Genomic DNA, 22,881 nt, shown 5'->3' with positions numbered 1-22,881 from the left:
GAGTGAGAGTGAGAGTGAGAGTGAGTGAGAGAGCACAAAGCCGGGGGAGCAGCAGAGGGAGAGGCAGAAGGAGAAGCAGGTTCTCCCTTGAGCAAGGAGGCAGATGCAGGGCTGGATCCCAGGAATTATGGATGATGACCTAAGCTGAAGGCAGACAATTAACCACTGAGCCACCAGGCAGCCCTCTATGGTAATTTCTTTGATTATTTCTGTCCCTTCTAGTTTCTGATGATTAATTAAAATACTTCATTTTAACTAGTCACACAAAAATTTTAGTCTTTATATTTCCAATGTAAATTGAATGTTCCTTGTTAAAGTTCTCAATTAAAATGAAAAGAATGAGAAAACAAAGGAAGAAAGAAGTAAGGAGGGGAAAAAGGAAAGAAGGAAGTAAGGAAGGAAGCTCAAACAATTTTAAACAATTTTATATATAAGGAGCTCTTAATGGGAGGTACTTTGTATACAGAAAAATATTATATAAAGATGCGTGATCTATGAGTTTAAATATATATCATGTGCTCCATCAACTAGTAATTTGTCACCCTGTAGGTAAGGACACTGTCACTATGATCACTGAAATGACTGTATTGACAATTTAGACTAGAAATATATCAGTATTAATATATACCTGTAACCAAGACTTTTAAGAGAAAATTACATTGCATTGTACTAACTATCCAATAAGGAACACAGTTTTATTTTCATTGCAGTGTAGTGTTATAGATTTCCTTATTTTTGTAAAATCTCTGGAGAGTGCCCTCACAAATTTTAATGCCTGCCAATGTCTGCAATTTGATTATAAAGACAAAGACTATTTTTGTTTGGTTTGTTATTTTTCCTATTTTTCCCATCATTAAGCATTATGCCCAGCACACAGTGGATAATTTTTATAACTCTATGCTATTATAATGATTAGTGCTTAGACATACACACCATTCTTCAAGGTACACTGTGAAGACCAGATGCCAGTCAAGTAACCAGAAACACACACACAGATGTGGGGCCCAGCGAACCTGTGGCTCCCTACAGGGAGCCTGAGGCCTCCAGCCTGGGCAGGCGCTACCCTGCTAGGCCATCTGGTGTCTATGGAGCACTGAGGAGGTTGGGCCATGGGTGTAGTAGGAGGCACAGACCTGCTTGCCCTGTGCATGAATGTGAATGCTGAGGCCATGCTAGTGAGGGACCCCTTAGAGGATGAGAGCCTCACACTGTTGTCTTCAGCTTCTGACCCAGCATGGATTGCTGTGGTTGGATATTTAGAGGACATTATCATGGATGACAGATGAGTTCCAATTGTTTCAGATTTCACAGTCTCATACTACCAGGAATTAGAAGACCGGAAAGAATAAAATCACCTATATGCCTATTTTTAATGAATCTATCTCTTTGGTAGGAAAGTATTTTGAAGAACAGCTATCAGAGCAGATTCTTGGATTTAACATGGCAGCTTTCACAAGTTTACAGTGCCATAAAGATGAAGTGGCTGATGTACATTGCATGCTGCTCACACTTACAGATTTTCTGGCTTTTAAACAAAGTTTCAGGACTACAGGGCATTTTTTTTAATAAACATATAATGTATTATTAGCCCCAGGGGTACAGGTCTGTGAATCACCAGGTTTACACACTTCACAGCACTCACCATATCACATACCCTCCCCAATGCCCATAACCCCACCACACTCTCCCTACCCCCCTCCCCGCCGCCACCGTCAGTTTGTTTTGTGACATTAAGAGTCTCTTATGGTTTGTCTCTCTCCCAATCCCATCATGTTTCATTGATTCTTTCCCTACCCCCCAAACCCCCCATGTTGCATCTCCACTTCCTCATATCAGGGAGATCATATGATAGTTGTCTTTCTCTATTGATTTATTTTGCTAAGCATGATACCCTCTAGTTCTAACCATGTCATCACAAATGGCAAGATTTCATTTCTTTTGATGGCTGCATAGTATTCCATTGTATATACCACATTGTATATATTCCACATCTTCTTTATCCATTCATCTGTTGATGGATATCTAGGTTCTTTCCATAGTTTGGCTATTGTGGACATTGTTGCTATAAGCATTCAGGTGCACGTGCCCCTTCGGATCACTACGTTTATATCTTTAAGGTAAATACCCAGTAGTGCAATTGCTGGGTCATAAGGTAGCTCTATTTTCAACTTTTTGAGGAACCTCCATGCTGTTTTCCAGAGTGGTTGCACCAGCTTGCATTCCCACCAACAGTGTAGGAGGGCTCCCCTTTCTCCACATCCTCGCCAGCATCTGTCATTTCTTGTTAATTTTAGCCATTCTGACTGGTGTGAGATGGTATCTCATTGCGGTTTTCATTTGTATTTCCCTGATGCTGAGTGATGTGGAGCACTCTTTCATGTGTCTGTTGGCCATCTGGATGTCTTCTTTGAAGAAATGTCTGTTCATGTCCTCTGCCCATTTCTTGATTGGATTATTTGTTCTTTGGGTGTTGAGTTTGCTAAGCTCTTTATAGATTTTGGACACTAGCCCTTTATCTGATATGTCATTTGCAAATATCTTCTCCCATTCTGTCAGTTGTCTTTTGGTTTTGTTAACTGTTTCCTTTGCTGTGCAAAAGCTTTTGATCTTGATGAAGTCCCAATAGTTCATTTTTGCCCTTGGTTCCCTTGCCTTTGGCAATGTTCCTAGGAGGAAGTTTCTGTGGCTGAGGTCGAAGAGGTTGCTGTCTGTGTTCTCCTCAAGGATTTTGATGGATTCCTTTCTCACGTTGAGGTCCTTCATCTATTTTGTGTCTATTTTTATGTGTGGTGTAAGGAAAAGGTCCAGTTTAATTTTTCTGCATGTGGCTGTCCAATTTTCCCAACACCTTTTATTGAAGAGGCTGTCTTTTTTCCATTGGACATTCTCTCCTGCTTTGTCAAAGATTAGTTGACCATAGAGTTGAGGGTCTATTTCTGGGCTCTCTATTCTGTTCCATTGATCTATGTGTCTGTTTTTATGCCAGTACCATACTGTCTTGATGATGACAGCTTTGTAATAGAGCTTGAAATCCGGAATTGTGATGCCACCAACTTTGGCTTTCTTTTTCAATATTCCTTTGGCTATTCGAGGTCTTTTCTGGTTCCATATAAATTTTAGGATTATTTGTTCCATTTCTTTGAAAAAAATGGATTGTATTTTGATAGGGATTGCATTAAATGTATAGATTGCTTTAGGTAGAATAGACATTTTCACAATATTTGTTCTTCCAATCCAGGATCATGGAACATTTTTCCATTTCTTTGTGTCTTCTTCAATTTCATTCATGAGTACTTTATAGTTTTCTCAGTATAGATTCTTTGCCTCTTTGGTTAGGTCTATTCCTAGGTATCTTATAGTTTTGGGTGCAATTGTAAATGGGATGGACTCCTTAATTTCTCTTTCTTCTGTCTTGTTGGTGTAAAGAAATGCAACTGATTTCTGTGTATTGATTTTGTATCCTGACACTTTACTGAATTCCTGTACAAGTTCTAGCAGTTTTGGAGTGTAGTTTTTGGGTTTTCCACATAAAGTATTATATTATCTGCAAAGAGTGATAGTTCAACTTCTTCTTTGCCAATTTGGATGCCTTTAATTTCTTTTTGTTGTCTGATTGCTGAGGCTAGGACTTCTAGTACTATGTTGAATAGCAGGGGTGTGATAATGGACATCCCTGCCATCTTCCTGACCTTAGCAGAAAAGCTCAGTTTTTCTCCATGGAGAATGATATTTGCAGTGGGTTTTTCATAGATGGCTTTGATGATATTGAGGTATGTGCCCTCTATCCCTACACTTTGAAGAGTTTTGATCAGGAAGGGATGCTGTACTTTGTCAAAAGCTTTTTCAGCAACTACTGAGAGTATCATACGGTTCTTGTTCTTTCTTTTATTAATGTATTGTATCACATTGATTGATTTACAGATGTTGAACCAAACTTGTAGCCCTGGAATAAATCCCACTTGGTCGTGGTGAATAATCCTTTTAATGTACTGTTGGATCCTATTGGCTAGTATTATGGTGAGAATTTTTGCATCTGTGTTCATCGAGGATATTGGTTTGTAATTCTCTTTTTTGATGGGATCCTTGTCTGGTTTTGGGATCAAGGTGAGGACTACAGGGCTTTAAAAGAAAAAAAAAAAGATTTAAGCAACTGTTTGATGGTGGCTTTGTTGTGTAAATCACCTTCTATAACAGTTTCCCAGAAAGATTCACTACCCTAGGTCTCACCTGCAGGCAATGATATCTTTCTCAGTGTTACCCAGTAAACTGGGAGAGTTTCTGGCTAATGTGAAAGAATTACATACTGGAAAGACTGTCTTTATTCTGCAACTCTTTTGTTTTAATTTTTTTAATTTATTTTCAGCTTAACAGTATTCATTGTTTTTGCACCACACCCAGTGTTTCATGCAATCCATGCCTTCTCCAATACCCATCACCTGGTTCCCCCAACCTCCCACCCCCCACCCCTTCAAACCCCTCAGATTGTTTTTCAGGGTCCATTATTCTTCAACTTTTTATTAATGTTAAGTATTGATGGGTCAAAAGACAATCACCTGACTCTCCCTGAGACCTATTTCTCCCGAAGCACTTTCTTGTGTTCAGTAATCCTAATCCTCCTCCTTGAGTAGATGCCTTTCTCAGAAGCCTCTTTTGAGTCAAGATCCTCTGGAACAACCCCAGGTCCAGCATTCTACCCAGGGCCCCTTTCCCAGTGTACAATGTTGGTATGTCAGCATTTGAAAGAACTCACCATCTACAATGGTCTTTGGCCCAGCAGGCTCCCCATGTCCCACCTGGCTTTTTGTGCTCTCACAGTTTTCAGTCCTGCAGTCTCAAAGGTGTTTTTGACTACATGGGAGATTTGTCAAGGGTGTTACCCAAGCCAGCTGCCCTTCTTGAAACTTCTGAAGCATCTTCTATCACAGCTAGTCTTGGCTTTAGCAATCAACTGAGAGAGCTGTCCTTTACTTAAAGCTACACATAAAAGTCAATTCCTAGTCTTATATTTGTAGTTCTTGAATTACTGTATTCTGCTGGTCTTGAGGTAGTCCCACTGTTTCTATAATTCTCTTTTAAGAATTTTTGGAGGGCACCTGCATGGCCCAGTTCATTAAGGAGCCAGTTCTTGGTTTTGGTTTAGGTTATTGTCTCAGGAGTGAGATCAACCCCCAATTTGGGCTCCACGCTGAAGGTGGAGCCTGCTTAAGATTCTCTCTCTTCTTCTCCCTGAACCCCTCCTCACTCATGCTTTCTCAATAATTTAAAAAAAAAAAAGAATTTTTGGAGGAAATATTTTTATAGATGACTAATCAGGCAAACCTAGCAGATATACTCTCAGAATTCCAGGATTACTCACCAAAGATCAGAGTATTATGTTCTCTGTGCTTTTTAGCTGTTAGTACTATGAAAACAAAAATGCTTTCTATGTTGCTGTTTCTCTTTTACTGAGACATATAAATTTATGTGTATGCTGTACTAAAAGTGTAGACCAGGATAAAAGCTATTCCTTTCTCATAGTATGTTGTGTTTCCAAAGGTTTGTTAAAACGCTTTCTGTATAAATCAGTTCATTAGGTTTTTTTGGGGGGGATAGAGGCTCTACAGTTCCTCATCCTGTCAGATGCTGTTCCACTGGTCTAGCTCAGCACTAGTAGGAGAGAACAAAGTTTTACTACTCATCTGTCTGCTTTGATTTAGTACCATGTTTGATAGAACATTACCGACCAAGAAACATGGATGTCACAAACCTAAAAAGAAGAAAAAATGTAATAGTTCAATTCTTAATGTGTAATATATATGTGTGTGTATACATACACACATATTTGTAATATATATTACAATGTATATCATAATACATATAATACAATATATATTGCATATATATAATATATTATGCATTACAAACATATATATGTAAAAATAAGTCTCTGTATTGACTTTTCACTTGGCTCTTATAGTTCTCAAGGATGAGCTATAGGCTCTGTATTGTTTCTGTACTGATGTACATATAAAATACTTTTGTACCATGAAAAATAAGGAAAGAAATGAAAGTGAGGGGAGATTAAGAGACTAATGAAGGGAACAAATAGTTGTCAGGAACTTGTTTTGGACACTATTGCAGCTACTAGGTACTTTTCATGCACTAACTTGCAATAACTCTTAGAAATTAGCATTCTTGCTTGACAGGTGGGGAAACCAAGGCCTAGAAAGGTTAAGGAGCTTATTACTCCATGTCCCAATAATAATAAGCTGTAAAACCAGATTCCAACTTAGAACTGGCAATAATATCAGCATTTGACCTCCAACTAAAGATACTACCTCTCAGGAAAATATTGAGGAGCTGAGCTAAGGTATGAGATAAGAAATGATGGACAGTAGTTAATTCCTATTTACTCATCTTTTATTAGTATTAGAGAAAAATAAAAATCCTCACCATTAGTTCTCATTCTCTGTTTTTCTTTTCTCTGGAGCTGTGTTTTTCTATATTAAGCATGATTTTAAAAGTATTTTAGCTACTGAGGCACCTGAGTGGCTCAGTTGGTTAAGTGTCTGACTTTGGCTCAGATCATTATCTCAGGTCCTGGGATTGAGCCCCTTGTTGGGCTCCTCTACAGTCAGCATGGAATCTTCTTGTTCCTTTGCCTCTCCCCCCTGCTTGTTCTATTTCCCTCTCCCTCTCCCTCTCTCTCTCTCTCTATCAAATAAATAAATAAAATCTTTAAAAAAATTTTAGCCACTAAAATACACTAAATAATTACCATAGAAGATAATACAAAATTGTATATTATGGATTGAAACTTGTATACATGAAGAAAATTTTTTCAGTCCTATTTCTTTGGAGAATGTATCTTACCTTGAATTTTGTTGTTATGACGTATATTCACAGTTGATAGAAAATGAAGTTCATGTTAATGCATGAACAATAGATTGAGGAAGTAAAGTAACCAATATTTATAACCAATATATCATCATAGTAGCCCATTGAAATAGGAATTATCATCTATGGCTTTGAGATGATACTCATTAAAGTAATACATTCATGATCACATATTAGAGCAAGGGCAGGATAGCATTGGATTTGAACCTACATTTACCCCCAACTGTATCATCTTTCCAATATACCATGTTACCCCTCACAGCTGAGAGTCTTAATATTAAAAATGATTTATGTGATTAAATATGTTGACTCTTCAACACTTAAAAGTACAGGAGTAATGAAGGAGACCAATTACAATTAGCTTTTATCAATAGGGGTTTTGAGATTTTCTAATGACAAGAGATAATAAGCAAGAGTTTCTTTATGCACATCTGCTTACTGTTTTTAATGATGTAACCTGGAGACTGATCTGAAGCTCAAATGTATTACATAAATTGTTGTCAATATGCAATGCGTCTGGTGAGAGTGTAATGGTGTTTAGGTGTTTAAAGTCCCATTCTTTTACCCCCTAAAAAAGGTGGCCTAACAAAAGATAGATGAAGAAGTTACTAGTGTTTTGATTGTGTGTTTAATTCTAGGGGCAGTATAAAAGTCCATTTTTATTTGTAGAATTGCTGTTAGAGTGAATCTGAGTATTCTAATTGAATGTCTGTCTCGTCTACTAGATTTTGAGCTGACAGCAAACACACATTGTAACATATTGTTATCCTCAGTGTTAAGCATTGCACCAATAGTGGTGTCCAATAAATAGTTACTGAAAGGAAGCAGAATTATTTCTTTTTAGTTTCATTTATCAATTGTTGGTTCCTATGACAAATTCATTTTGGAAACAGGACTCTAAATTAGGCTAGTTTTATAGAGTAATCCAAATATGTTTGAAAAATGTTGATTTAATTTCTAATTTTTTTATTTCCTAGATGTTACAATATATTCTTATTTCAATAATTCTTTCTTAATTTTTCATTTGAGTAACTTTTTTAGTTCTCTTTTCAATTTCTTTTTAATTCCCATTATAGTACACAAAGAAACATGGCAAATATAACTAACCTAAAATAAAAACATAAAAATATACATGTATAACTAAACTATATCCTATAATTAATTTTATATGTAGGTCAGTTATGTCTAAAATAAGTGTATATGTCATGTCAACTTTGCTCTTGATGATCTTGCTATCTCGATGGGGTACCAAACCATAAACAAGTAAAAAACCCAATAGCTGTTTAAATCAGCAACAGGAGTCACAAGCTCTATGGTGATTATTTTCCAGGTGGCTAAGAACTAAACATACCCAAAGAAGGTACGGATGACTCCCTTTTGAGTTTAGAGTTAATAAATATATAACTTAGACTAAACTTTGAATTATTAGTAAAACTAAAAGAGACAAGAGAAGCAAAACATTCCACATGGATTTAAAAATTTGATGAAGATACAGGGTGTATTTGGGAGACAGCACCTCTGTGTACTTGGATTACAAGAGTCATGAGTAGTATGAAATAAACTGGCAAAGTAGAGTGGGAAAGTACACAGAAAGTCCTAATGAGAAAGTAGAGTTTAATATTGCTTTTGTATCTTACCATTCTTATAAGTATTTTTAGCTTATTATGACAGATAATTATAAAAGAAATGATTTTAGAAACCAGCCACAAAAGTCAGTATTAATATTTGAAGCTCTCCCTGGTAAGATTTTTGCGTGATAGCTCCTAGACTTGAAGGTGAATCACAGAGTTGTTCAAAGGCCTACAAATTCTGACTATGCCAAAGTAAGGCTCTTTAAAGACCAGACTATATTGCCTAGAAGACAAATGAGCTACTAAAAACGAAATTCCCATTTAGAGACCAGTAGAAGGCAAAACACATTATGAATTCAATAAATGCTTCTGATTCATTTTTTAATCTGCTGGAATGGATTGAAAGAATTGTATGCTTTCTGAAGTCAGAAATATCTGATTTTGAAAGTGGTTATTATCCCTTATTAACTGTTTGACCTTGGGTACATTTTTTTTAACCTCTCTGAACCAAAGTTTCCTGATTCATAAATTTAAGTATGTTTGTTTTCAGGATCTATGTTACAGGGATTAATCAATAATGTAGCTCAGTTCCTAAGACTAGAATTTAATAAATTAGAGTTCTTTTTCTCTTGCTCCTTCTCCTCCCTTCAAAACTGGTTAGTTTTTGGACATCTGTTGCCCCCTCAGACCAACTATTATTCATGTGCAGTTTCCTTTAGTGCATCTTCTTTCCTTTCTTGTGCTATTATATTCTGTGACACTGACTTTAGATTTCTTCTACCACAGTATAAACTCCTTAAAAAAAAAAAAAGTAAGATAGATGCTCCTATATCCCTAATAACCTCTAAGACTAAGAAAGGACAAAATAGTATGAGGTGAATGAATCAATAATCAAAGTCCTCACTGTCAGAAAGTAAAATGTTATTGGTTTATGCCAAAAATGTTGATAAGAGAAAAAGTTCGTTCAGTTCAATATTTTTTCATAGTTATTGTTTTAGTTGTTTCAAAAAGAGTATTTGTGGACAAATAGTCACTTGGTTTTCAATATTTTTATTTTAAAAATTAGTCAATAAAGACGTTATTCTGTACCTTATAATTTTTAAAAAAATTACATTATTTCTTGATAAAGTAATTTTTCACTTGTAACTTTGAAAATATTTTTAAAAATTTTTTAAGAATACTAGTAAATACAGAAAAATTTTACTCCAAGTGAATTTGAATTTACAAATTATTTTTCCTATTCCATTCAGGTTCTTTTAAGAAAAGCAAAAATAAAAAAGCAAGGCAGTTATTCAGCAAACAGACAAACAGACATGCTGTATTATTTCAGTTTGTGCTAATGCTGCCCTAATACCTAGAAAAAATTATGTCTCTAAGTACCTGATTTCCTTCTGAACAAGGTCTGATACCTTGGAGATACTGGAGGCACAGCAATAAATTTGTAAAACAGTAAGATACAGTGGATCTAGCTTACAAAAGTGTTTTTAATTGTCACAATATTGTCATTGGTATATCCTTTTACATAGAGTTCAGCGTGAAATGCAATATTGTGCTTCTTTCAAATACCTACAATTATGAGAACTAATACTTTTTTTAATGCAAGGAATACTTCCATATGAATTTGAATTTGGTAATATATTTGAGAAATGAAATCATCTTTCTTTAATGCTTAAATTCTTATAGCTTATCCACACTGGGTGGAAAAACTGAATGACACTCAGCTGGACAGTGGGAGCCCTCTTCGATGGGAATGCAAGGCTACTGGAAAACCCCGACCCACATACCGTTGGCTGAAGAATGGAGTGCCCCTCTTGCCTCAGGTACTATTGGTAAATGTTAGCCTTTTCTTGTGTAATTTAACAGGATTTCACACAGGACAAACTACCCTCTTTTCATCTTATGGCAAGTCATTTCTTATTTGTGCCTTCTAATGTATTTGAAGTGAGAACTATAACAGATGTATAATAATTTTTTTAAATTATCTCATTACTTTTTTAAGTAATACATTGTTTCTTTTAATTTATTCAATCCTATAAATTCATAGGAAAATATCAATTACTATCATAGATTCATTGCTATTTCTAACTGACTTTTTTTTTAAATATTTTATTTATTTGACCGAGAGAAATCACAACTAGTCAGAGAGGCAGGCAGAGAGAGAGGAGTAAACAGGCTCCCTGCAGAGCAGAGAGCCTGATGCGGGGCTCGATCCCAGGACCCTGGGATCACAACCTGAGCTGAAGGCAGAGGCTTTAACCCACTGAGCCACCTAGGCGCCCTGCTGACTTTTAGATATCATCTACCTTGTTGCTGTCCCCCTACAAATGGTATAGTTAAGGCCCAGAAGTAAAGTGACTTGCCCAAGGTCACATATTTAGTGAGAAATGAGACCATAATAGAATCCTAGCTTTCTGTATCCTGGGCAAGTTTTTTCTGTGACATCCTACTTAGCAGGATTTAAAAGACTTAAATATCTTTTTAGTAAATCTACTGCATGTTTTTTTTTTAAATCAATTACTATTTAATTTTAAAATAATAGTAATAATTTTAGCTAACTTTCTTATTGAAAGCAAAGGGAGAATAGTTTATTAGGTATGGCCAAAATGGAGGGGTAGTATATGAAGTTGAAAACATATATATATATATGTTCTGCCCAGATCCTGCCACTACCAAAAGGCCTCTTTTCTGTCATTTACTTCTTTGGGGTTCAGTTTGCCCCTTTGTAAAATGAAGAGATTGTGTCAGATCATTCCCATAGTCCCATCCAGCTCCAACATTCCGTTATTCCAAAACCAGTTAGGCCCAAAGAAAACACAATTACACTAAAGAAATACAGAAATACAAAGAACTAGAAAGCTATTAAAGAAAAGAGGATATGAGAATCCTGAGACATTGATTCATTATCTCTTTCTCTCTAATTTTCCAGGGATACCAGATAAACCTTGAGAAAGGAATACAGTGGTCATATTTTTTACTTTCAGCATCCAAGTAAAGTAAATCCCACTGGTAGATAATACTTCTGTAAAGTAAATAGGTTTATTTTGAAAATTATGTAAAATTACCTTGCATCTATTTTGATAGGTAAAGCACTGCTCACTAAAATTAAAAGAGTGATTTGCTTGGCATTAAGTAGACAAGACACCTGGTTGTTTAACAACATTTTAAATTTCAAGTTCATTTTTGAAATGTGCTCTTGGCCTCACTTGACCGCAATTTGCACATGCTCAGTGTTTTGACTTCTATATTATATTTTATCTGATGATGGAGTTAATATTTTTTGACCAATAATTTTATACAGACTCCAGTTGCAGAGCAATTTCTTTCCTGAATTTGTTAAGTGAGAAAAGGGCAAATCCCTGACTAGATTAACATCGTAAAAGGATTCTTGTTTTGATTTGGGCTATTTTTAACTTTGTCCTACTTGCCTACAGTCGCAATTGTCACCAAAGGCCACATGTGAACCCCTTCTCCTTCTGTAAAATGAAGTCAAATAAAATCTTCATCTGCTGATTATACTTCACAAGCTGTACTAGTATACTAAACAAAAGCTGCTCAGTATAAAAACAAAACTGAAACTAAAACTCATAAGAATAACTACAGGAATATACAGTTATAATATCTTTTCTGGCCAAGAAATAGCTATAATTTACAAAAGACATTTTATCATAAAATAATGAATGGTTAATTTGTATTGCTAAGTTGTCAAGTAATGCTCAACTGTATTTATTGGAGGTTTTTTCCCCTTGGTCTAGGAAAGAATAACTGCAAAATCTGTGTGATTTATTCACTTTCTATATCTATTTTTTTTAATTTTGTTACAGAATAGGATTGAGATGGTTAATGGATTATTGGTGATCCACAATGTGAATCAGTCGGATGCTGGAATGTATCAGTGTTTGGCCGAAAATAAATATGGAGCCATTTATGCAAGTGCTGAGCTGAAAATTCTAGGTATGCAATTTCTAAGTAAATAAATGGGAAAAATGTGTAGCTTCTTTTCATGCTCTAATTCTTCCTATACTGAAATTTTACAATGTGATTGTAAAAACCTATTTTATAACTTGAAAAGAAATGCTTTATATTTACCCATACAGCTAACCATAGACAAGACAACACTCCAAGGTAGAGACAACACTCCAAGGTAAAGCACCCTCTCATCATGGAGTATCAACCATTATCATCCTTACATGAAAAGGAAGGCCTTTCTGAGGCCACATCCAGGTGTCTCAGAGGATTATACCCTTGATAGGACACTAGCACCTTACTATTTAAGTACTTACTATTTAAGCCAATGATTCCATCCAATAGAATAGGCTTCCCAAACTGAGCATGTTTGGGCCACTGAATGGATTTTACTTTTTAGCATTCTAGTTTCCTAAACGTGGGTCTGAGAAGTTTGTAATACAAAGAGAGAGACTTAAGTGTTCATAACTCATGTCACCCAAAGTGAGCAGGAGCCCACTACTTGCTCTGCACTAAAATTCCCAAAGCAAATATTAACAGAAATACCTAAGATCTCAGGAATCTGGGAATTTATCATTTACATATCAGCTAAATGTAGTACACTGTAAGTCAACTTATTGAATTATGAATATTTGCTCTTAAAATTTTTCCACATTATAATAAACCCACCTAAAATAGATACAGGAGTCCAAATTTCCATCTCCTACAGCCTAACTAATCAAATGCAAATGTACTTTCTTCTCAGCTCACGCTGCAATATTTCTGAGTTAAAAAGTCAATTAGGGGTGACTCGGCAGGTGGCTCAGTAGGTTAAGCATCTGACTTCAACTCAGGTCATTATTTCAGGGTCCTGGGATCAAGTCCCTTTCAGACTCCCCAACTCAGTGCAGAGTCTGGCCTCCTCCCTTCCCCAGCTTGTGCTCTTTCTCAAATATATAAATAAACTAAATCTTAAAAAAAGAAAGCTAATTCAGCCTTCACCTAGTTAATAGTTTACCCAGAAATACTGCCAAATATGTTTTTTTTCTCATTCACTAAAGATGTTTTCAAAATTACCTCTTACAAGTTCTGTTCCTAGTAAGCAAACAAAACCATTACCTGCAGTCACATAAAGTTCCTTCACTTTTCTTTCAATTCTTAACCCAACTCAATTATATACATATCTTTCTTGTTATATACATAGCTTTTAATGCTGTTGTGCCATGCATTATACTACTGTATAATGGACATAAAATACTTATGAAATATCCATGAAGTTGTCAAATTGGTTTAAATAAATGTCTCAGATAGAGTAGACTCTTAGACATATCTTTCAAGTTCTCTTTTAGATTAAAAAGGGTTTTTATGTGTGTGTGTTGGTCTCTGTGTCCCATATTCTTTTAGTCCAGTATCCTCAACCCACAGCTGCCCAATAGAATTACTTGAAGAAATTTAATCAAAAGTATTTTCATGAAAATCTAGTGAAAACAATATTAATATTAATGAATGATCAGACCTTGTTGAGTAACTGCAAACAATGAAGTTAAATTTTAAGTGAAATTTAAATAATTCAATTATAAATGTATTTTTGTAAAAACTACATTTAATTTTGTATAACATTAAAGTAAAATATGTATTAAGACTCATAGATAGGAAACGGAAGACACAGGATCAACTTCTCCACATGTAACCCCCATTTTTCCAAAGAAAGTCCCCGATAGACTTTCTTGGCCAGCCCCTTCTTCTCTTGCTCAAGGTGATCATTATAATGTCTTTCATGATTAAAACTGATAATCCTAATTGAATCATTATCTGCTAATAGAAAGAGGAGCCAATAAGATATTAATTAATTATGTTTAAATTTTGAGTTAATGCCCTTTATGTGTGTAGGTATCCTATAATTTTATTAGAAATGTATCCCAGAAGAGTTGCAAAATCATGATGAATCATCCATTAGAGGTTATTGCCATTGCTTCTGGTAGAATTAACATTTTTTTTTGTCATAGCTTCGGCTCCTACTTTTGCATTGAATCAACTGAAGAAAACAATAATTGTTACCAAAGGCCAAGAAGTCATCATAGAGTGCAAACCTCAAGGCTCTCCAAAACCAACCATCTCTTGGAAGAAGGGAGACAAAGCAGTGAGAGAGAATAAAAGGTAAGAGGTCTATTTCATAATTCAAATTTTTAACATCAATCTTTTTTGAAGTTGCAGATGATAAAGAATATACAAGAAAGACTTTTCTAATAATTTGAACCATATTTCATTAACAGATTAAAATATGATTTTGTCTATATAATGATTGAAAAGAACCAAAAGTTCTGTTTCAAGAGGGTCAGATGCCTTTGCCTACATGATGTTTTAGCACCAAAGACAATTTCATCAGGTTATAAAGAAAGCAAACATGTTCCTTAAGCTAGTTATTTTGGGTTTCATTTTGAATCTGCAGATTTAGAGACTCACAGGTCATATATAATCATTTTTAAAGGTTGTGTCATTATTTTAATATTTTTAAATGATATGAGGATGGATTTTTCAGATAGTTATGGGGAGTACTTTCAAGTGAGACTTGTGTCTAGTTTGTCCTCTTTTTTTCAATCTTATTGAGGCAAAATAATATAGGATTATTTCAATTGCCATAGGCAAATGATAAATGTGCAGATGAATATTTATCGTGTAAAGATTTGTTTTTAGTAATCAAAGCCAAAGGACATCACAGGAATACAATTGGGGAAAAATTATGAAGAAATCAAATCATCATAGGACTATGTATGTCAAGATCAAAAGCCCATGCTATCCTAATCATTAACATATTGGTGTTGTAAATGGTAATTCAGCTTTGACAAAATAATATCCTTTATTATGTTTAAATAAGGTTGCATAGGTCATTTAAAGTTTTGTTTTTCATTCGTTCTATAAGGATAAGGAGTTTATGCCTTATTTTATGTCTGTCTGGATCTAAGTAATAATATAGTAAAAGTTAATTTATGTCAGTATTAGGGTTTTATTTGAATAATTCTGTAGGTAATTTTGGAATATTTTGAAATATTTGAAAATTTTCTTTAGAAATGTGTTTTTTTTCCCATTCTAATCGGAAAAACACTGATTTAAATTGCCTGTCTCAGATGAGATAATTGACAGACTGATTGGGTTTAATTCAGTCATAAGGATGTATGATGCCTGAAAAGGGTGATCATCTGGGTTTGAAATGGGTATTTGGGGGGTATTTCTTTGGTTGATTTTGTTTTGGTTCGGTTTGGTTTTTAAGATTTTATCCATTTATTTGACAGAGAGAGAGAGAGAGAGATCACAAGTGCACAAAGAGGCAGGCGGTGGTGGGGGCTTGCTGTAGGAAGCAGGCTCCCTACTGAGCAGAGAGCCCAATGCTGGGCTCCATCCCAGGACCCTGAGATCATGACCAGAGCTGAAGGCAGAGGCTTAAACCACAGAACCACCCAGGTGCCCCAGGGAATCTTGTTTTGAAAGAGAATTTATCTTTGTTACTTGAGAAAGGCAGCAGGGCAAAATGACAAACTGTGAGATCAATGGTTGAATTGCATTTGGTTAAATTGCTTAGAGTGGAATCGAATTCTTTTGGTATTATTGCTCATAGAAATTAAAAAAAAAAACTGACACAACCCTTATTAAAGCAGAATAAAATATTTTTGTATAGTAAGATCAAAGAGTTTAAATGGTTTATCATTTTATCTTATTGCACTAAAAATTTTTATATCATCAAAATGTATTTGGCATATTGGTGTAAGCCACTACATCCAAAATGCTTTACTTTGTGTTGTTTGTAGGTAGTATGTGAGTCTTGTCCTATTTATTTCAGTTCACCATAGAATGTTCCTCAGCAAGTATTCATAGACATCACATGAGTCTTAAAAAGTAGGTGGCATCACATTTGTCAAGGCAAATGTATTGAGAGAGGAAAAAAATTATGAATTTTCTGTTGCAACAAATATAAACATATTAAATTTTTTTATCCCCATAAGTTGAAAAACAGTTTATAAATTTTCCAGTTTTCTTGATTCCTTTTCTCCTCACTTCTATCTCCTTAAGCTAGTGAAACAAATACACTGGCTTCAAACTCAGATCACTCAGTTTTACAAGTCTCAAATAAGTTTTACAAGTCTGGTCAAAGTACCATTCAGGAAGGAGGCTAAAATGTGAAACACTTGTATTTTTATTTATTCAACTAAAAGCAAGACTAGGCCACATTTAATCAGCATTTTGCCTACTCTGATCTGTATGTTTATGTTTGTAAACTCTGATCTATCTGTTTATGTTTGTAAATTGGTTTAATTTAATGACTCCTGAAGTATTTTTATATTTAAAATTGTCAGGCACACTTGCAAAATATTGTTTTTACTAATGTACAGTTTGTCACTTTATTGTGTCGTCCCAGGTTTCATGAAGAATACAATCTATTTAGATATAACAATATTAAACATTCAAGTATTAAAATAAAAAAGGCTAATATTTAAATAACAATAGAAAGACTTTACATGAAGTAGTGTAAGAAGACATATGTAGATATTTGAAAAATATCTACATATTTTTCATATCTACAATATGTAGATATTTTTCAAATACCTACATATTTTTTCTAAAAATATGAATGGAAACTTGAAAATAAAAATCTCAAATGTACACATTAAACATTCTTTAAAATAAAATACCAATTACATATAACACCTTATTTTCTTATAAAAATTTTTAGTTCACTTCTCACAGTTATAAAGCACACCACCTAATAAGAGTTGTGAATATAAAGTTAAGTGGAAAGGGAGGTATTAGAAAACTGTTAAGGTTTTGAAAAGTTTATGTCACATATATTGCACATTAGGAATACAGGTTTAAATCATGGTTTATTTTCTTGGAATACAAGCATATTTAATATTCATGTGATCTACATCAAATAGGTTCCCCACTCATCCAACCTATAATATTTGGAAAAAATGTTAAATGAATTAGACTTGTCTTTCATTCACAATGTTCACAGTTATTTTGGATTGATTTCAAATTAAAGATTGAAACAGCAAATGGCAATTTCCTAAGCAGGCATATAGAAACTAGTATTCTATTGGAGGAAAGTAGCAAAAATAATAATGTATTATAAAATAAACATTCAAATGTGAAAAATACAGCACTTTAAAAAGCATAAAATTATGTCCAGAGCACAAAAATAAAAATGCAATGCAAGATGTTAATTGCAGAAAAATATCACTTAATTTCACTTAATTATTTGAAAACATGTCAGAAACACAAATAAAAAAAAAAAGAATTTAAACCTATGGCCAACTGCAATTTAACTCTAAAGTGCAAATGCAATGTTATAACAACTGAAGATTAACAGTTAATCATTTGTTTTATCAACAGAATGCCAAAGGACATATTGACATCTCTTTTTCTTCCAAATTTTGATTGAATCTTTCAAATTTTGTGTTTTTTTTTTCACTTGTTTGTTTGTTTTGGATGGGGATGGTCTTTTTTTTTTTTATCTGTTCTACTAAAAATATATAAAAATCATTTTCTAAAAATTTAAAGTTCAATAAGTAATAACTAGAACATAATATGACTTTTAGAAGAAATCTGATTAACAAAGAAGTTACCTACTTATATATTACAAAATATCTCATTTATTTGGCCCTAAATGATGCATCTAAATTATATAATAAGTTATATTAAAATTTGAGTTCTGTGTAGTTATTTCTTATTTATATCACAGAATGTTCAATAGGAACTGCTGCTCAAAAAGTAAACCATATTATTATTGATAATGAGGATGACTGCTAATAAGTCCATACAGTTTTAATTTATGAAACACTTTAACATTGTGGGTAACAGTATAACCCAATGTATAAAACAAGACTTAGTTGCCCTGCTTATCCTGAAGTATATGAAGTTTCCTTATAAAATTAATTTATTTCCTTACTTAAAAACTAGAATTCAAAAGTGTAAAACATTGGGTTGTGGGAATTGAAAGAAATTTTATAAAATACCATGGCTGGTATAATAAATGTTCCATGAATGTTATTTGTGATGATATTGATGCTGTTGCTGCTGATTGTAGTGATGGTGGTGATGATGATGGTATCATTTGAACCTTTGATTCTTTAAATACTGACATATGTTTCTGTTGCTCTTTCTCCAGTAGTTACAGGAATGGATTCTAAAGATTTAAGTTATTATCTGGGAATAAAGGAGTATTTTGGTTTTTCATGTGACAAAGATGTTATTCATTAATCTATTTCTCTAAAGTGACATTCTTTGTTCATCAGAACTGCAAATCTACACTTATCATTCTGGCATGACCATTCTCTTCAGCCTTACCTACTCCTAGTTCAGTATCTCTCAGATACTTTCTGATAGCAGACTGAGCATTTATTTGTTCCATCATCAACATTATAGGCCATGTGCAAATAGGTGAATATATGTAGACAGTTAATGGAAACAGAGGAACCTTTTAAAGAATTTTTTTTTTTACTCTTTTTACCCTTTTATTTTGGTTTCCATTTTCTTGTAAGGAAACTCCAAGTATTGCCCCATCACTTTTAAAGATCACCGGCACACATTCCTTTAGATTTCTTTATCATGTCCATTTTCAATCTAAACTAATGAGCTCCAGGAGTACTAAGACGTGAAATGTTCCATGGAGATTTTTTCCTCTAGTATACTTTCATTCAAAATGTTCTGCTTATCAAATTCATATTGGATTTTCACTTCAGCTCATTATTTCCATTACTTGGCCATTAACTTTTGTTAAAATACAATCACCCAGAAGCACTCCAGCAGTGCACAAATATTAAGCCTTCATTATTACATGTTCAATTTCCTGTACTTTTTGAGGACAAAGACAATCTTGTCCAATATGAAGAATGCATACTCTTTGGTAAAGACAGTTTTTTTTGTTTTGTTTTGTTTCCTTTCCATCTGCATATATATAAATTACTATTGAAGTTCATGGAATATGCCATACATGTTTAAAAATTATTTAGAATTATTGAAATATCAGACTGGTTTGTTTAAGTACCAGTTTTCATTTCTAGCCAAAGGACTATAATTTCAATGGGTGCTAAAGAAATCCTGCATCCAAAAAAATAAAAATTACCCTATGGATGGCAAGTATTAGAGTATAATTTTTCTTTTATGGGACGGTCTAAAAATGTCCTTTGTAATACTTCCCTGCACACCAAAGAGCTTCAGAACAGTGAAGTTTTTAACTTCCTCATTTAACACACACAGAAAATTGCACTTGAAGTACCCATTAGTTGACTTCTGGTGGGAATTCATGTTGTGTTTATTAGGCAAAATGATCAGGCTTACTTACTGACTCACAGATATATGGAAAAATATACTTGTAATACAAGCCCTAAAGGACACTGTTACTGAGGGGGAAATAGGGTCTTCTTTTTCTAAGGAAGAAGAGGAATTCATGGAGATAATTAGGGTCTTTTTTTTTTTTTGTCCCTTTGTTTCCACCTACATGCTGTGTTTGCTAATGAACAAGCTGTTTTGTTGTTTCCTCTGTGACAATGTCTTTTACATATTAAGAACATAAAACAATGTAGACCCTAGGTATCTTGGGGGGTTTTGGTGCTTAAGAAATTGTAAAATGAGAGAATATGAACATTCATATATCAAGAATATATCACTTCACTTCCTTTGTAAATTAAAATCTATGGTTTCAAAGGAAATAAAATGGTCAAAATGATATTATTTATCTAAAGAAAGAGAAGGTTGTTAAATGACCACATAAGATTTAATATCTACGAACTGCTTACAATATACAATGTGTTAACACTCAGGATGGTGACTTGTTGCTCCATTAGCTCCACCAAGTTTAAGGAGATGACAGGAAAGAAGACAATGACCTCCCATTCATTGTGTTGAAGTTAAGATACTGACTTCCTGGTTTCAATGAAAACGAATGGCAGAAGGTTCTGCCTCATTAACCTTCACCACCTTCCCTTTAAAATACTAGTAAAAACACAAAAGGAGAAAAAAGGTTCAGTCATAGCAGCATTAGAAATTATGAATATAGATAAACAAATTCTTGGCCTCTAATAAGAATTACCCCTTCAGATAAAAATGGGCTAAATTAAGAAATGATCAATAGCTTGTTCAAGCCTAGATGGGTGAACTCAGCAAAATCAATATAAGAGCTAGTAGAGGGAATATTTCACTAACCTCTACTTTATTTCCATATCTACTAAGTTCATTAATGGAGACTCACTACAAAGTTTGGCTTAAAACCCTGTCTTACATGGAAACCATTCTTTAAGGTGACAAAATATTACTCTCCATATTCCACCCTATCAATATTAAATTCAAAATAAACTTGGAGATTATGAATCCAGCAATGGGATGAGAGAAGATGTAAATCTTGGGATTTAAGGGATTCATAAACAATGATGCCATTAAGTAGTGATATATATTAAGAATGTTGATATATTTGGAGGATATCGAAATCAATGGATTCTGGAAATCATATAGTTCTATGTGCTGCTTCTAGCCAAAAAAAAAAAAAATACACAGTCTTTTCAGTTTTCCAGGAGTCACAATACCTCTACATAAGATGTAAAAAGATGGGAAACAACATATTGACTTAGTCTACTTGAATTGCATTAGAGCCCTAGTAACCTCTGAACATTTGACATGGGTTTGTTTAACTGACTGGTGTCAAAATTAACGTTTGAGGAAGAGACTCTGGGGTATTGAGAGAAATAATAAAGAGAGATATGGAAAACCAAGAACATTACCAACAGATAATAGCAGGCCTGTAAACATGGAAACACAAAAGAGTATAAAGCATAGAGACTATAAATATAAATTGTTCATAGGTTTTCTCTAAAAGATGGATTATGTATAATTTTACTTTTGTGTTTTTCTATATTTTACAACTTTTATGTAATTATTATATACAATTGTACATATACAGTTGTATGTACAATACAAATTGTATATAATTATTTTTATACTGAGCTAATCAGTAAAGAAAGTTAAGGTAACATTAAAAATTTGTAGAAAAAACTTTCTTAAGATAAAACCACATAGGGGCACCTGGGTGGCTCAGTGGGTTGGGCCTCTGCTGATCAGTGGGTCATGATCTCAGGGTCCTGGGATCGAGCCCTGCATCGGGCTCTCTGCTCAGCCGGGACCCTGCTTTCTCCTCTCTCTCTGCCTGCCTCTCTGCCTACTTGTGATCTCTCTCTCTCTCTGTCAAATAAATAAATAAAATCTTAAAAAAAAGAGATAAAACCACATATATTTCTAATCATATAATTGAAAAAGTTTAATTTTATCTGAACATATGAAGATAAAAATACTAAGTCATTCTGCTGCATTTTTTTTTCAATCTTCAAAGAGAGAAACTACTTGGATTTGAAAACAATTCCAACTGCTTGGCTTAGTCTTTTAGAGGTTTATTACAGGAGAATTGAAGTAATTTGCCCTAGAGATTCAGTTTTAATTGCATTTGAATAGATCTTTCTCTTATTCTAACAGCCTTTCAATCAACAGACCAATTGAACAAACCTTCACGCAACAGAAAATTAGATTTTCGAACTAATAAGTATATAGTAACCATTCTACTCTTTCTCACTTCTTTCTTTCTTTCTTTCTTTCTTTCTTTCTTTCTTTCTTTCTTTGTTTTCTTGACAATGCTGAATTTTGGGCTCTTAAAATATATCAATTAGCAAACATTATAAATTGTGCTTTTCATTTCTCCCCACCCCCCCATATAAACCATGCCTCTCCATATAGCTAGAAGAAACTTTCCAAAGCACACCTTTGACTGTGTCATCCTCCTGCTGAAACTACTGATCTGATTCTTGCATTGAATACAACCATAATTCATGAGTATATTTGAAGTTCTCTGTATTTTTCCACATTTATTCATTAATCCATCTAACAAATATAAGATTGAATTATATGCAATATGTTCCATTTTTTTATCTGTTAAAAATGAGTGAATAGCAAGAATTTCATATGATTCTACCTAATATTTTAAGGGCCTATATGCTATAATGCTCAATGCCAGCAATGGAGTTATGAATAAAATACACAAGGTACTACTAACATGGAGTTCAACATCTTTACCCACATGTTCAACTATCTTTTTCTTTCTCTGTGTGTTTGTCCTCTACCCATTTCTGCTGCCCCCTCCCAAAAAAATCCTAAATATTGTAGCTTCAAATTAAATAGATACTCACCATTCCCCAGAACAGGTTTTTCATTTTCCTATCTGATAATCTTAACTCAAACTCCCCCCCTTTCTCTTCTCCCTTCCTTGTAGCTTGCTGGTCAAATTCAACAACATTTGAAATACTAACTCAAAGGAAAAGACTCTTCTTACACTTTCTCAGCTTTGGAAATGCTCAAGCTGATATAATTACCAAGAAGCTGTAGTTACTAGGAAGTTAGATAAATGACTTAAGTCAACTTCAAATCTTTAGTTTCCATATGTGCCAGTTCACAGTCCTCT

General features: G+C 34.0%; 1 protein-coding gene across 1 annotated transcript in view; it reads left to right on the top strand.

Moving 5' to 3' along the window:
* Positions 1-22,881, top strand: part of CNTN5 (contactin 5) — a 1,378,753-nt gene that overhangs the window by 1,071,603 nt on the left and 284,269 nt on the right. Inside the window, exons 12-14 of the mRNA XM_047692818.1 lie at positions 10,131-10,267; positions 12,269-12,398; positions 14,396-14,546. Coding sequence (XP_047548774.1) covers positions 10,131-10,267; positions 12,269-12,398; positions 14,396-14,546 — 418 coding nt within the window. The remainder of the gene's footprint in view (positions 1-10,130; positions 10,268-12,268; positions 12,399-14,395; positions 14,547-22,881) is intronic.

The sequence above is a fragment of the Lutra lutra genome, chromosome 10, assembly GCF_902655055.1.
Source record: "Lutra lutra chromosome 10, mLutLut1.2, whole genome shotgun sequence".
Taxonomy (NCBI): Eukaryota; Metazoa; Chordata; class Mammalia; order Carnivora; family Mustelidae; genus Lutra; species Lutra lutra.
The sequence above is the reverse complement of the archived record's forward strand: the minus strand, read 5'-3'. Positions and strand labels throughout refer to the sequence as shown.